This window comes from Toxorhynchites rutilus, chromosome 3, assembly GCF_029784135.1.
Source record: "Toxorhynchites rutilus septentrionalis strain SRP chromosome 3, ASM2978413v1, whole genome shotgun sequence".
NCBI classification, from domain to species: Eukaryota; Metazoa; Arthropoda; class Insecta; order Diptera; family Culicidae; genus Toxorhynchites; species Toxorhynchites rutilus.
Genome location: NC_073746.1, coordinates 117,016,295 through 117,028,878, shown reverse-complemented (window position 1 = coordinate 117,028,878; position 12,584 = coordinate 117,016,295). Strand labels below are relative to the sequence as shown.

General features: G+C 45.1%; 1 protein-coding gene across 1 annotated transcript; it reads right to left on the bottom strand.

The window, feature by feature from the left end:
* Positions 1-1,766: 1,766 nt before the first annotated feature.
* On the bottom strand, positions 1,767-7,922 carry LOC129773446 (uncharacterized). The gene is made up of 2 exons (XM_055777053.1): positions 7,845-7,922; positions 1,767-7,632 (listed from the first exon to the last, which is right to left on the bottom strand). Exon 2 carries the CDS (start codon positions 7,101-7,103, stop codon positions 1,767-1,769), a length of 5,337 nt encoding a protein of 1,778 aa, XP_055633028.1. The 5' UTR covers positions 7,104-7,632; positions 7,845-7,922.
* Positions 7,923-12,584: the final 4,662 nt, after the last annotated feature.

The following is a 12,584-nucleotide window of genomic DNA, read 5'->3' as shown; positions in this document are numbered from 1 at the left end:
AAAGTTGTGTAGAAAATGTTTACAAAAACATTTCAAGTCTTGCGAAGTGAATACTCCCTGTCAGCAGAACGGATGTCCCTTCTTGCACCATCGGCTCCTGCATGATGATCAACGACATAAGCAGCAAACGTCATCTTCTGATCAAGCCAATTCGCTAAATTGATTCACACCATCCTGTAATACCCATCATTGTTGCATTGGTTCGGTTTTGTTGAAGTATGTGAAGGTCACGATTCAAGGAAAAGGGAGAGCCATAACAACCTACGCGTTCCTGGATGACGGGTCAACATGCTCATTAATGAAACACAGTCTTTGGAAAGAACTTGGAATATCGGGTGAACAATTTCCGCTCTGTATCAATTGGACCAGTGGTCAAGCCAGGTACGAGTCCAACTCTGTGAAATGTGTAATAAAACTATCCGGAGACCGACGTTGTAGAGAACGGAACTTCTCATGCACCGTTCATACTGTAGAAAGTCTTCAGCTCCCGGCGCAGAGCGTTTCGATGAGCGATATTTCAGAGCATTATAGTTATCTTGAAGGACTACCATTTCACTCATATACAAACGTTCAACCACGTATCATTTTGGGCATGGACAATATAAGATTGGGGCACCCGCTAGATTCAAGAGAAGGCCAGGAGAACCAACCGGCTGCTGCATTAACTAGACTGGGATGGATTATCTACGGTCCTTGCTCGGTCACTGATGAATCTGAGGAAAATGACATCAAGGACACCTACAGTTACCACATTTGTCAGTGTGAAGCACTTCACACCACCTTGAAAGATTATTTCTCGCTGGATAGCCTTGGGATACAGACTAATACCAGAGTACTGATGTCCAGGGATGACGAGCGAGCACTGGAGCTGCTTAAGTCAGGAACGATCCGGAAAGGTTTGCGATGCGAGTGTTCTCTGTTGTGGAGATATGATGATGTTCAGCTACCCAACAGCAGACCAATGGCTCTGAAACGCTTCCGTTGTTTGGAGAAACGAATGGAACGTGAACCGGAAATGGCTGCTGCCCTTCGAGCGAAGATTAACGATTACGAGCAAAAGGGATATGTTCAAAAATTGTCGAAGACAGACGAGCTGTTACCGAGAAGACGAGTTTGGTATTTACCAATTTTCCCAGTAACAAATCCTAACAAGCCAAACAAGTTGAGAATCGTATGGGACGCCGCTGCCAAAGCGCACGGTGTATCGCTGAATGCCTTCCTTCTCAAAGGCCCAGATCAACTGAAATCTCTTCCTGCCGTTCTCCAACGGTTCCGAGAGTTTCGTATTGATGTCTCAGGTGACGTACGCGAAATGTTCCATCAGGTTCTGATAAACGAAGAGGATAAACATTGCCTGAGGTTCTTCTGGATAGGCGACTCTTGAGATTCGCACCCATCAGTATACATGATAAATATACATGTTCGGACCCGTTCCTACGGACCTTGGATACCTTAACAAACGTGGTATATTCTCACAACCGACTTTTTCGCACAAACTAAAAACCACTTACGATATTAGAAAAATCCATTTATTTCTACGCAGTGAGGGAAAACGTGACCGACCGATCTGGCGATTTTATTAGAAGAGAACGAAATACAATTTCGAAAAACCAAAGCCTACTATGCCTAACTAACTATAACTAATAATTTTTTTTCTAGAGAACTATGCTACACGAGGGATGCTCGCACACATTTCATCAAGCTACCTAACATGCCGGCCACCTAAATTCTGTTAACGAATTTACAAAAAATCTCAATTTATACACTTATTCGCCATTCGGGTATGTGCCCATGAGTAGCGGATTATCGTCGTGTGTTGACTGCAAAGCATTGATCTTCTCGAACGGCAGCAGGCAGATACGTGATGCTTGGCGCTTATAAACAGCTCCATTCGGCGTTCGAACCTTCACTACCCTGACCACACCGTCAGGGCCTGGGAAAATTTCAGTGATGCGAGCTAAAGGCCATTCAATAGCCGCATTGCCATCCTCTTTGAGCACCACCATTTGCCCAACTTTCAGTTGTGTTGCTTGAGGAAATCGCTGGTTTTGGTTATGAAGTTGCGAGATATATTCCCGCCTCCACCGCTTCCAATGCTGCTGAACCAACAATTGCAGTTGCTGGTAGTGCTGTAGTCGATTCGTGGGGACATCCGTATAATCTGGATCGGGTATTGCCAATAGAGAAGTGCCTGTCAGAAAATGCCCGGGAGTGAGCACGTCCAGCTCGCTTGGATCTTCCGACAGTGGAGTAAGTGGTCGAGAGTTCATAACAGCTTCGATCTGCGTAAGAATTGTCGTCATATCCTCGAAGGAGAGTTGTCGCTGGCCCAGAACGCGGATGAGTGACCGCTTCGCAGATTTCACTGCTGCCTCCCAAAGGCCGCCGAAGTTTGGTGATCGTGGCGGGATGAATTTCCAGATTATGCCACGCTGGGATGTTTCATGAGTGATTTCAATTGTCGTTGTTGGATCACGTAACAAGTCGTATAGCTCTCGAAGGTGATTGCTGGCTCCCTGGAAATTAAGGCCGTTATCCGAGTGGATTTCGGCGGGAAGACCTCTACGAGATATGAAACGTCGCAAGGCAGCCAGGAAAGCGGCAGTTGTGAGATCTCCTACCAACTCGAGATGCACAGCTTTCGTGCTGAAGCATACAAACACAGCAATGTAAGCTTTTTGAGCTGCCGCACGACGGTGCACAGGCTTTAAATAGACTGGGCCGCAATAGTCTACACCGGTAACAGCAAAAGCACGACTAGGAGTTGTACGAGGTTTAGGGAGTTGACCAGGGGGTTGGGATACAGGGACAGGGTTGCTTCGGAAGCAGTGAGTGCAATTCCGGAAAATATAAGTTACCAGTGCCTTACCATTTAAAGGCCAGAATTCTTGCCGAATTTGAGCGAGCGTCATACGGGGGCCGGAATGTAGTGCCATTTTGTGATATGCGACAGCCATCAATCGCGAAAATGAATGGTTACCGGGTATAATCATAGGGTGTCGAACTGAATACGATTCTCCAGCGAGATTGAGCCGGCCACCAACGCGAAGTATGCCTTGCTGATCCAGGAAAGGGTTAAGCAATTTCAGTGACGAATGAGCAGGAATGATACGATGATTTGCGAGTGCTTTGATCTCTACAGCGAATGACTCTCGCTGAACACACCGCACCAGTGCGTACTTAGCTTCTTGAAGATCCTTAACGCTGAGAATCGGAATAGTGGGGGGCGAGCTGCGTCGTTTACATTTCCGGATGAATTTCACGCAGTACGCCGTAATCCGCAACAGTTTCCAGTAACAGGAATAATTATCCAAAAAAGGATGAGGTTGTGTGTGGTCCGTTACCACAAGTACATTTTTCTTCTTCTCTAACAACTCATCCGATGGCTTCTCGTAATTCAAATGCTCGTTAGTGTTCCAATGTTGATCAAAAAACGATAACCAATGTGGACCATGAACCCAGTGCGGTAAGTCTGCGAGGTCCTTCGGCATAACTCCTCGCGACACAAGATCAGCAGGATTCTCAGATCCTTTAACATGATTCCACCGGTGTCCCTTTGTAAGTTCTTGAATGTGGGAGACCCGGTTTGCGACGAATGTAGGCCACACGTATGGTGGCAGTTTTATCCACGACAGTACAACGGTCGAATCCGACCAGAACCAAGTCTCAATTTCCTTCATCTTGAGTGCGTGAACGATCGCGCGGTAAAGTTTAGCAGCAACAAAAGCACCACACAGCTCCAACCTTGCGAGTGTAATTTTCTTCAGGCTTGCGGGGCGAGATTTAGCTGCCAGCAACTCGACTTTGATTCGCCCGTACTGGCTGATAGAACGAGTATAGATGCATGCGCCGTAGGCAGCTTCGGATGCATCCGAAAATACATGGAACTGTGTTAACGCCGGCTTATCAGTAAAAGCATGTCGGTTAATTTTGATGTTGGAGAGCAATGGAAGTTGCTGATAGAAATCTGCCCACTGTTTATCTAAGTCTGGTGGCAATGGATCATCCCAACCTTGAGTAGCCACCCATAATAGCTGCATCCGAATTTTAGCCCACGCGATGACAGGAGCTGTTATACCAGTCGGATCGAATAATTGAGCCACAACGGAATAAATTTTACGCCTAGTCCACTGTCCGCTTACAGCAAGACCCGAGACGTCTATGCTCAATGAATCTGGCCCTGGTTGCCAGTTGATTCCTAGCGTTTTTACACGCTCCTGGTCGAAACTCAATGTGGATGTCGTTCCCAAATCTTCAGCAGATAAACCTGCCAACACAGCTTCCGAACTTGATACCCATTTTCGCAGTCTGAAACCACCTTTAGGCAACAGCTGCTCTAATTCTCGCCGTAGTAAAATAGCTTGTTCTTCGGAATTCGCACCTCCGATAAAATCGTCCACGTAGAAATCATGTACGAGCGCCGCTTTCGCTCGTGGATATTGATCACCTTCGTCGTGTGCTAACTGCTGCAAACATCGCGTTGCGAGGAACGATGATGGAGCTAAACCAAAAGTCACTCTAGACATTTCATATGTTGCAATAGGTTCTGATAGCGAGAATCTCCACAAAATCCGGAGCAAAGAAGTGTCGTCATGATGGACCTTCACCTGCAGATACATTTTCTCGATGTCAGCAACGAGAGCCACAGAATGCATACGGAAACGAAGCAGCAAATCAAACAGAGGATCCTGGATGACTGGACCTGTCATTAGAGCATCGTTAAGAGAGTAATTGAATGACGTCTTGGCTGAACCATCGAATACTGGCCGAATCTTCGTGGTCGAACTCAACTCCTTGAAGACGGGATGGTGAGGAAGGTAGAAAGCAATCCGTTTATCGCGTTTAAGCTCTTCCTCCGGAACGATCGTCATGTGGTTTTGATCTAAGTATGATTGAATCGCTTCGTTGTAACGTCTACGTAGTTCCGAATCCTTGTTCAGTCGCCGTTCGAGCTGTACAAGTCTACGCACCGCCATGTCCTTCGATTCGCCTATCATCTGCTCGAAACCCATTCGCTTCGGCAGACGTACCACGTATCTTCCCGTTGAATCACGTGAAAAAGTAGTTCGAAAGTGCTCTTCACAGTCTTGCTCTTCCTGGGTTAGCTTCGTTACATCTTGTAGTTCTTCAATCGCCCAAAATCTCTCAATCTTTTCCTCCAGGGTAGTTGTTTTGACGCTTGCGTGACAGCATGGGACAGGATTGAGGCTACCCAAATTCGCCTTACCAGCTGCAATCCACCCGAAAACGGTATTGACAAAGAGTGGAAGTCCTTCATCTATCCGCTGGATTTGTATCCGGCCACCATTCAGTAACAAGAACTCGTAAAAATACTCCAAACCCAACAGAATATCAATCGGCGCTCGCTTATGGAAACCTGGATCTGCCAAAGTCATATCTGATGGAAAATTCCAATTGCCGATCGGAATTGTTGTCGAGGGCTGGTCTTCCGTAACCTTTTTGATCACCAAAAAATCCATCGGCACTGAATAATTTGTGATACGTGAACCGATCGTGGTGGACACAGAACCGTTTATCTGTATCCGCGCGCTGCCGATACCAGAGATTGGTATATTTTTGGCTTTTCTGTGTAATTTTAACATCTGACAGAGTCTTTCGGATATCAAATTCGTTTGAGATCCGCTGTCTAAGAGCGCTCTCGCAGTATGCAACCGTCCGTTACAATCCTTCACAAATACGAGAACTGTTGACAAAAAGACGTGTACTTCCCGTGATTCCGCTGCGACATTAGCTGCATAGATTGTCGCTACCGAACTCTGAAGAGACTGTTGAGTTGTTTCCGTTTTGACTGCCGTATTCATAAGAGCACCAGAACCAGCCGTTTGCGTTTTCTTGGGAAACTGAGTATCAGCCGCAGATCCAGAACCAGATGTTGATAATCCAGGATGAAGCAAAGTGTGATGCTTCTTACTGCACGTTCGACAACGGAAATTAGAACTACAATCTCGACTGTAGTGATCACGACGCAGACAGTTGCTGCATAGTTTTTTCGAATTCACGACCTGGAACCGTTTATCCAGTGTCATTTTCAAGAAATCAGGACAGTTACTGATGTAATGGGAACCGCTACAAGAGACACACTTCGGCAATGAATTTTCCGACACTGAATGGACCGACAACTTCGAAAACGGTTTCTTTGCTGGTGGGGTAGGAGAAGAGAGTGAAACTTGTTTGCTTTCGAAACACTGGTCGACAGCTATCGCATCTAGAATTCGGGTTTGTCCTTCTAAAAACTCCATCACGTGCAGGTACGCTGGCTCTTCCTTCATCAGAGCAAATTCTTCCCAATCTTTCTGCGAAACGTCATCCAGCTTCGATATCACCAGCTGCGTCAGCATCGCCCCCCAACCCGCAGTCACTTCTCCCAATTGATCTAAAATTTTCAGATGTCGGTCAAAGCAGTCGATGACATCATGGATGCCACTTGCTGTTATCTTCTTTAATTTCGGGTACTGTAGCAGAGCATTTACGTGTCGCTTCTTCTGCAAGTACACATTTGAAAATCGCTTAGTCAAAGCAGACCAAGCAGCACCGTAGCTCGCTTCGCTCATTGGGAATGCGTCTACCACCTTCAGCGCCTCACCCTTCAAAGACGCTCGTAAGTAGTGGAAACGTTGTATCGCGCTTAGATCCGGATTGCCATGGATCAGCGATTTAAAAGTGTCAAAAAATGGCAACCACTTGTCAAATTCCCCGTTAAATTCTGGCAAGTTAATTTTTGGCAATTGAATACTGGCACATGTTCCCATACGTGGAGGGGTATCGTTAGAGGTAGAGGGAGAAATTGGAATGGTTGGCAACTTTGATTTCAACCCTGCCCTTACCTGGAAGTACAACTCCTCGAACTCGGCTCGGGTTCTCTTGTGCTGGTCCGTTCTTTCCTCCTCTAGCTCTTCCATCTCCTCTATCTGCGTCTGAACTTCTCCGAATTCGTCCCACTTTTCATCAAGCTTGTCGAGTCGTGCCTCAACCTGGAGAGCGTGATTGGCCGGATCATATTGCTTCAGGAAATGGTCCGTGCGTACGAGGAAGTCAATGATGTTATCCCGTGCATGCAGCTTCGGCTTCAGCTTCTTCGTCATCTCGTAACAGTCGTCGATATGAGAGAGTTCTGGAAAAGTACAACGCACAGCACCACAACACCAACTAGTGGAAAAATTGGAAAAAGGCTCACCTGTGAGCCAAAACTAAGTAGGCCTTGTATTTATTCAAAAAACTGCTGACAGCAACAAATCGTCAATCCTCTAAGCGTACACGTTTTCAGCACGATACCACGTTTTTAGCAACGGTTAAGTTGCAAAACGGCAGGCCGCCAATTTTCTCCACGTAGAAAATGGAAAAAACGGAAAATAGGGAAATGGTTCCAGATTATCTTTCGACGAATGATTATTTTAGCTCAGTACTCACCGCTTGAGACTGGCTGAAAATTCCTTGAAATGCAAAACGTATGTATATACGCGCCCCCGGTAACTATCGTGTGTTTGTAAAACCACTGTTTAGGTTCTACAGCCAAGTTTCAGCTTCTCGATTGAATCTGACGCCCAATTGATAATCAGCCGGTCCACGAAAAAACGTTCTGTGATCATCCAACAAGCAGCGAAAAAAATTTTCCTTCCAGAAAGTTCCACTTTTTCAATCGCAGCAATCAAGGCGCGATGAAAATGTTTTAGAAAATGGTATCCAAGGCAATACGTTTCACGGTACTAAACTAATTCTGGTCAACGGCACCAATGTTCGGACCCGTTCCTACGGACCTTGGATACCTTAACAAACGTGGTATATTCTCACAACCGACTTTTTCGCACAAACTAAAAACCACTTACGATATTAGAAAAATCCATTTATTTCTACGCAGTGAGGGAAAACGTGACCGACCGATCTGGCGATTTTATTAGAAGAGAACGAAATACAATTTCGAAAAACCAAAGCCTACTATGCCTAACTAACTATAACTAATAATTTTTTTCTAGAGAACTATGCTACACGAGGGATGCTCGCACACATTTCATCAAGCTACCTAACAATACATGTTCACCAAGTTGTGCCCAATATGTAAAAAATCACAACGCCGAACAATTTTCTCAAGAAATGCCTGAAGCTGTAGATGCCATAATAAACGACCATTATGTGGACGATATGCTTTCTAGCGTCGAAAGTGAGGATGAAGCCGTAAAATTAGCTACGGATGTTCGTTATATACATGCTCAGGCGGGGTTTGAGATACGAGGATGGCTATCAAATTCAAAAACTGTACTTACAGCGATGGAGAGTCCATCGATGTCAGAAAAAGATCTTAATATAGTATCTCAATTGGCCCCTGAAAAGATTCTCGGGTTGTGGTGGAATACATCATCAGATACCTTCACCTTCAGATTGCCTTCTCGGTTGAGCAAGGAACGAAGCGCGAAGTATTGCGAGTTCTGCTGACAATCTTCGACCCTTTGGGGATCCTGGCAAACGTACTTATGTACCTAAAGGTCCTTTTGCAAGAGATATGGCGCAGCGGAGCGAACTGGGACGATCCGATAGGTGCTGAGCAATTCGCAAAGTGGCGTACGTGGATCGCCGTTTTGCTTCAGGTAGAAGAGGTCACCATTCCTAGGTGCTACCGGAATCAAACCTCGTCGTCGAAGGAATCTAATACTGTTCAGCTGCATATATTTGTGGACGCGAGTGAGAATGGATTTGCGGCAGTTGCCTACTTTCGATACGGGGAGCAGGGAACCATAGAATGTGCCTTCGTGACAGCAAAAACACGGGTGGCAGCATTGAGGTTCGTATCGATTCCCTGTCTCGAATTGCAAGCGGCTGTAATAGGAGCGAGATTGGCAAAATCGATCGTTGACCAGCACCGAATAACTATTCAAGAGCGTTTTTTTCTGGACAGATTCGAAAGATGTCATTTGTTGGCTGGATTCTGACCATCGGTGTTACAGTCAGTTTGTTGCCTTTCGAGCGGGAGAAATACTTGAAAACACGGAGTTGTCTGAATGGCAATTCCAACGAGACAAAATGTAGCCGACGAAGGAACAAAGTGGTCAAGAAAGCCGGATTTGTCTCCCTCCAATCGATGGTTCTGTGGACCTTCATTTCTCTGGAAATCACGGAGTGAATGGCCAGCCATACGACAAAGTTGTGGGATGTCATCGGAAGAGTTAAAGCATGTAGTGAGCCTACACTTTTCCAAAGAAACCATTGTTAATTTCGAAAATTTCTCCAGTTGGAATCGTCTTTTACGTGTGATCGCATATGTTCTACGATTTTTACGTAACATTCAAGCAAAATTAAGAGGATGCTCTCCATCAGCGGGAGTTCTTGCTAGTGAAGAACTTCGAGACGCAGAATGGTGTATCTATAAGCAGGAGCAAGTAGCTAATTACGGTGAGGAGATAGCAATTGTTACCAAAGCAACCGAATCAAAGCTGGGAACATACAAATTTCCGAAGAGTAGTTCGCTTAAAGGTCTGTCGTTGTACATTGATGAGCATGATTTATTGCGAATGCGAGGCAGAGGACAACTATGCGCTTACGATGGACCGTATGGTTCCAATACAATTATACTTCCGAGAGACCACCCCATTACGGCACTCTTAGTGCGTTCATATCATGATCGATATCATCTCCTCAACCATGAGATTGTCGTAAATGAGCTGCTTCAAAAGTATAGGATTTCCAGATTACGTAGATTATGTCAAAGGATAAGGGGCGACAGTCAGGTTTGCAAGAATGTGAGTGCGCATCCTGAATCCCCAACGATGGCTAATTTACCGCCTTGCAGATTAGCCCTTTTCATATACAGGAGTGGACTATTTTGGTCCTATGAACGTTGTAGTTGGTCGCCGCGTTGAAAAACGATGAGGTGTACTTTTCACATGCATGACCGTTCGTGCTATTCATATTGAGATTGCACATACGCTCAACACTGACTCATGCATCATGTCCATAAGCAACTTTATGGCAAGACGTGGGACACCCTTGTAATTATTTAGCGACCGAGTAACTAATTTCGTGGGCGCCAATCGCGAGTTTCAGGAAGCTTTTCGAAAGATTAACCACGACGAGCTATTGGAAAAAACAGTATCTAGTAATTTAAAATGGTCCTTCAACCCGCCGAGTTCCCCTCATATGGGAGGTTCTTGGGAACGGCTGGTGCAGTCGGTCAAGAAAATCCTGAATAGAATGAATTTTCCTCGCCACCCAACAGATGAAGTTCTGAGAAATACATTCACTGAAATTGAGAACATCATAAATTCAAGGCCATTAACATACATCCCGGTTGATGATGAGAATGCCCCCGCGTTAACACCGAATCATTTCCTTATCGGTTCATCAAGTAGGTGTAAACCATTAGTCTGCTATGACGATACATCTGCTACATTACGGAACAATTGGAAGACTTCACAGGTGTATGCGAATCATTTCTGGCAGCGATGGGTTCGCGTATATCTGCCAACAATCTGTCGTCGAACGAAGTGGCATCAGCCCACGAAGCCTATTCGAGTGGGAGACATCGTTGTGATCGCAGATCAAGATCTCCCGCGTAACGTGTGGCCAAAAGGACGAGTCATTGCTGCAAAGAACAAAGATGGTCAGGTTCGAAGTGTCACTGTTCAGACGAGCCAAGGAATATACGAAAGACCGGCAGTGAAGATTGCGGTTTTAGATGTCGGAGCGAACTGGGGGGGGGGAGTGTTACGCCCTTTGGCAACCAAGCTCCTCCATCAACAACACCCGAGATCAACAACGGATTATAATCGTTTGACAGATAATACATCTCAAATTTAGAAAACAATAGAGAAGGTTTGGATAGGGCGAATTCTTGAAATTCACCTGAAATTTTTATATTATTGTTGTATTAATATTGGAATTACATAGAGAATTGGATCAAAAGTAATAACGAGTCCAATTAGCTTCGAAACTGAATCGAATTCAGTGAATCTTATTTTTACAACCAGGTGAATTTCTTAACCAATACATTTCATTTAGTTAACCTTATACCTAATGTACTTTAATTGAAGCTACTATAGATATTCAGAAATAGATTGAATCGAGTACCAAAAATCAGATAACTTAAACGAGTAAATTACGCACTAAACGTGAGTAAATATAAATGCAATTGCTAAACAAATTAGGCTAAACCTATATGTACAAACAATTACAGGGAAAATTTAACGTCATAATAAATTCTGTTAAATTTACGGAAATTGTTTCGATTAATTCGCAACAAATTAAAATTTCCGTTTAATTATCTGGTTGAAGATGTTATCCAGAAACACCGGCGCGACGAACAAGCCAGATAAAGACAGGAAAAGTTCTCGGGGGGCGAATGGAGCAAGTTGTGGAGAATGTGGAGAGTTGGACCATAGCAGAATGGTCCAATGTGACGAATGCGATAAGTGGTATCACTATGAATGCGTTAATGTCACCGATGATATCCAATACCATGATTGGAGCTGTAGACGGTGTGTAGCACAGTTCCTCGATGTAGGTCAAGTCTCCAAAAATCAATTACGCTGAGCGTTAGCGCTCAACTTTCGTGCTGAGCAGACGCGCTTTGATATCGCTTACACGAAGGTCGATCTAAAACTATATTCGAAGTAAATACAAGTTTTTCTCACATTGCAACGGTGAGCCGTTGTGTGTCATCGCGTGAGGCGACTCTGTGATGAACCGCCGCGAGAACACGTTTCGCATTGAATATGCGAACCTACCAAAGAAACCAGACTATCCAAGAATTCACGAATTCTGTGGTACAGTACTCGGGTTGAAGCAAGGAGAAGTCACACGTATACAGTGCAGTAGAACACAAGGATGCGCATTCGTAAAGGTCGTCAGTCCAGAGCTAGCGAAGAAAATTTGCGATGAAAACGATAACAAACACGAAGTAAATACAGATGGGAAGAAGTACCGTCTACGCATTACGATGGAGGATGGAGCGGTCGAGGTAAAAATATTCGATCTGCCCGAGAGAGTCACCATCCAAAAAATTGCTGAATTCCTGAGCAACTTCGGGGAGGTCATATCCGTACAAGAGCAAATATGCGGCTCTGATTTATACTTCCCGGGCATAGCCACTGGTATCCGTGTTGCGAAGATGGTAGTGAAGCGGAACATTGAGTCGTGGGTAACGATAGATGGCGAGCGCACTCTCCTGTCGTACTTCGGACAACAACAAACCTGCCGTCACTGTCGCGACTTCATACATAATGGAGTTACGTGCGCCCAGAACAAAAAGCTGCAAGTGCAGAAATCTTATGCTGATGCTGCGAAACAGCCTGCCCCAGCAACGCGAGCAACAAAAAAATCAAAGCTGCCGACACTAAACCAAAGACTGTCAGAGTCTGCAAACTCGATGCCACCACCGAGACAAAAACAACAGCTACTGAAACCCCCTTCGAGCTCCGTAGATGTGGAATCAGACCAATCGGCACGACACGCCTCACCTAGCAGAATTCAGCGTTCGGAAAGTGGGTCATGGAACGAGGCACAAACTCAACGACCCCATACTAGCAGCGCATTATTTCAAAAATCTAGCAACGAGAAACACGACGGTAACGAAACAG

Excerpts from the sequence above, each read along its gene's own strand:
- LOC129773446 (XM_055777053.1), bottom strand. The coding sequence starts at position 7,103 with ATGACGAAGAAGCTGAAGCCGAAGCTGCATGCACGGGATAACATCATT.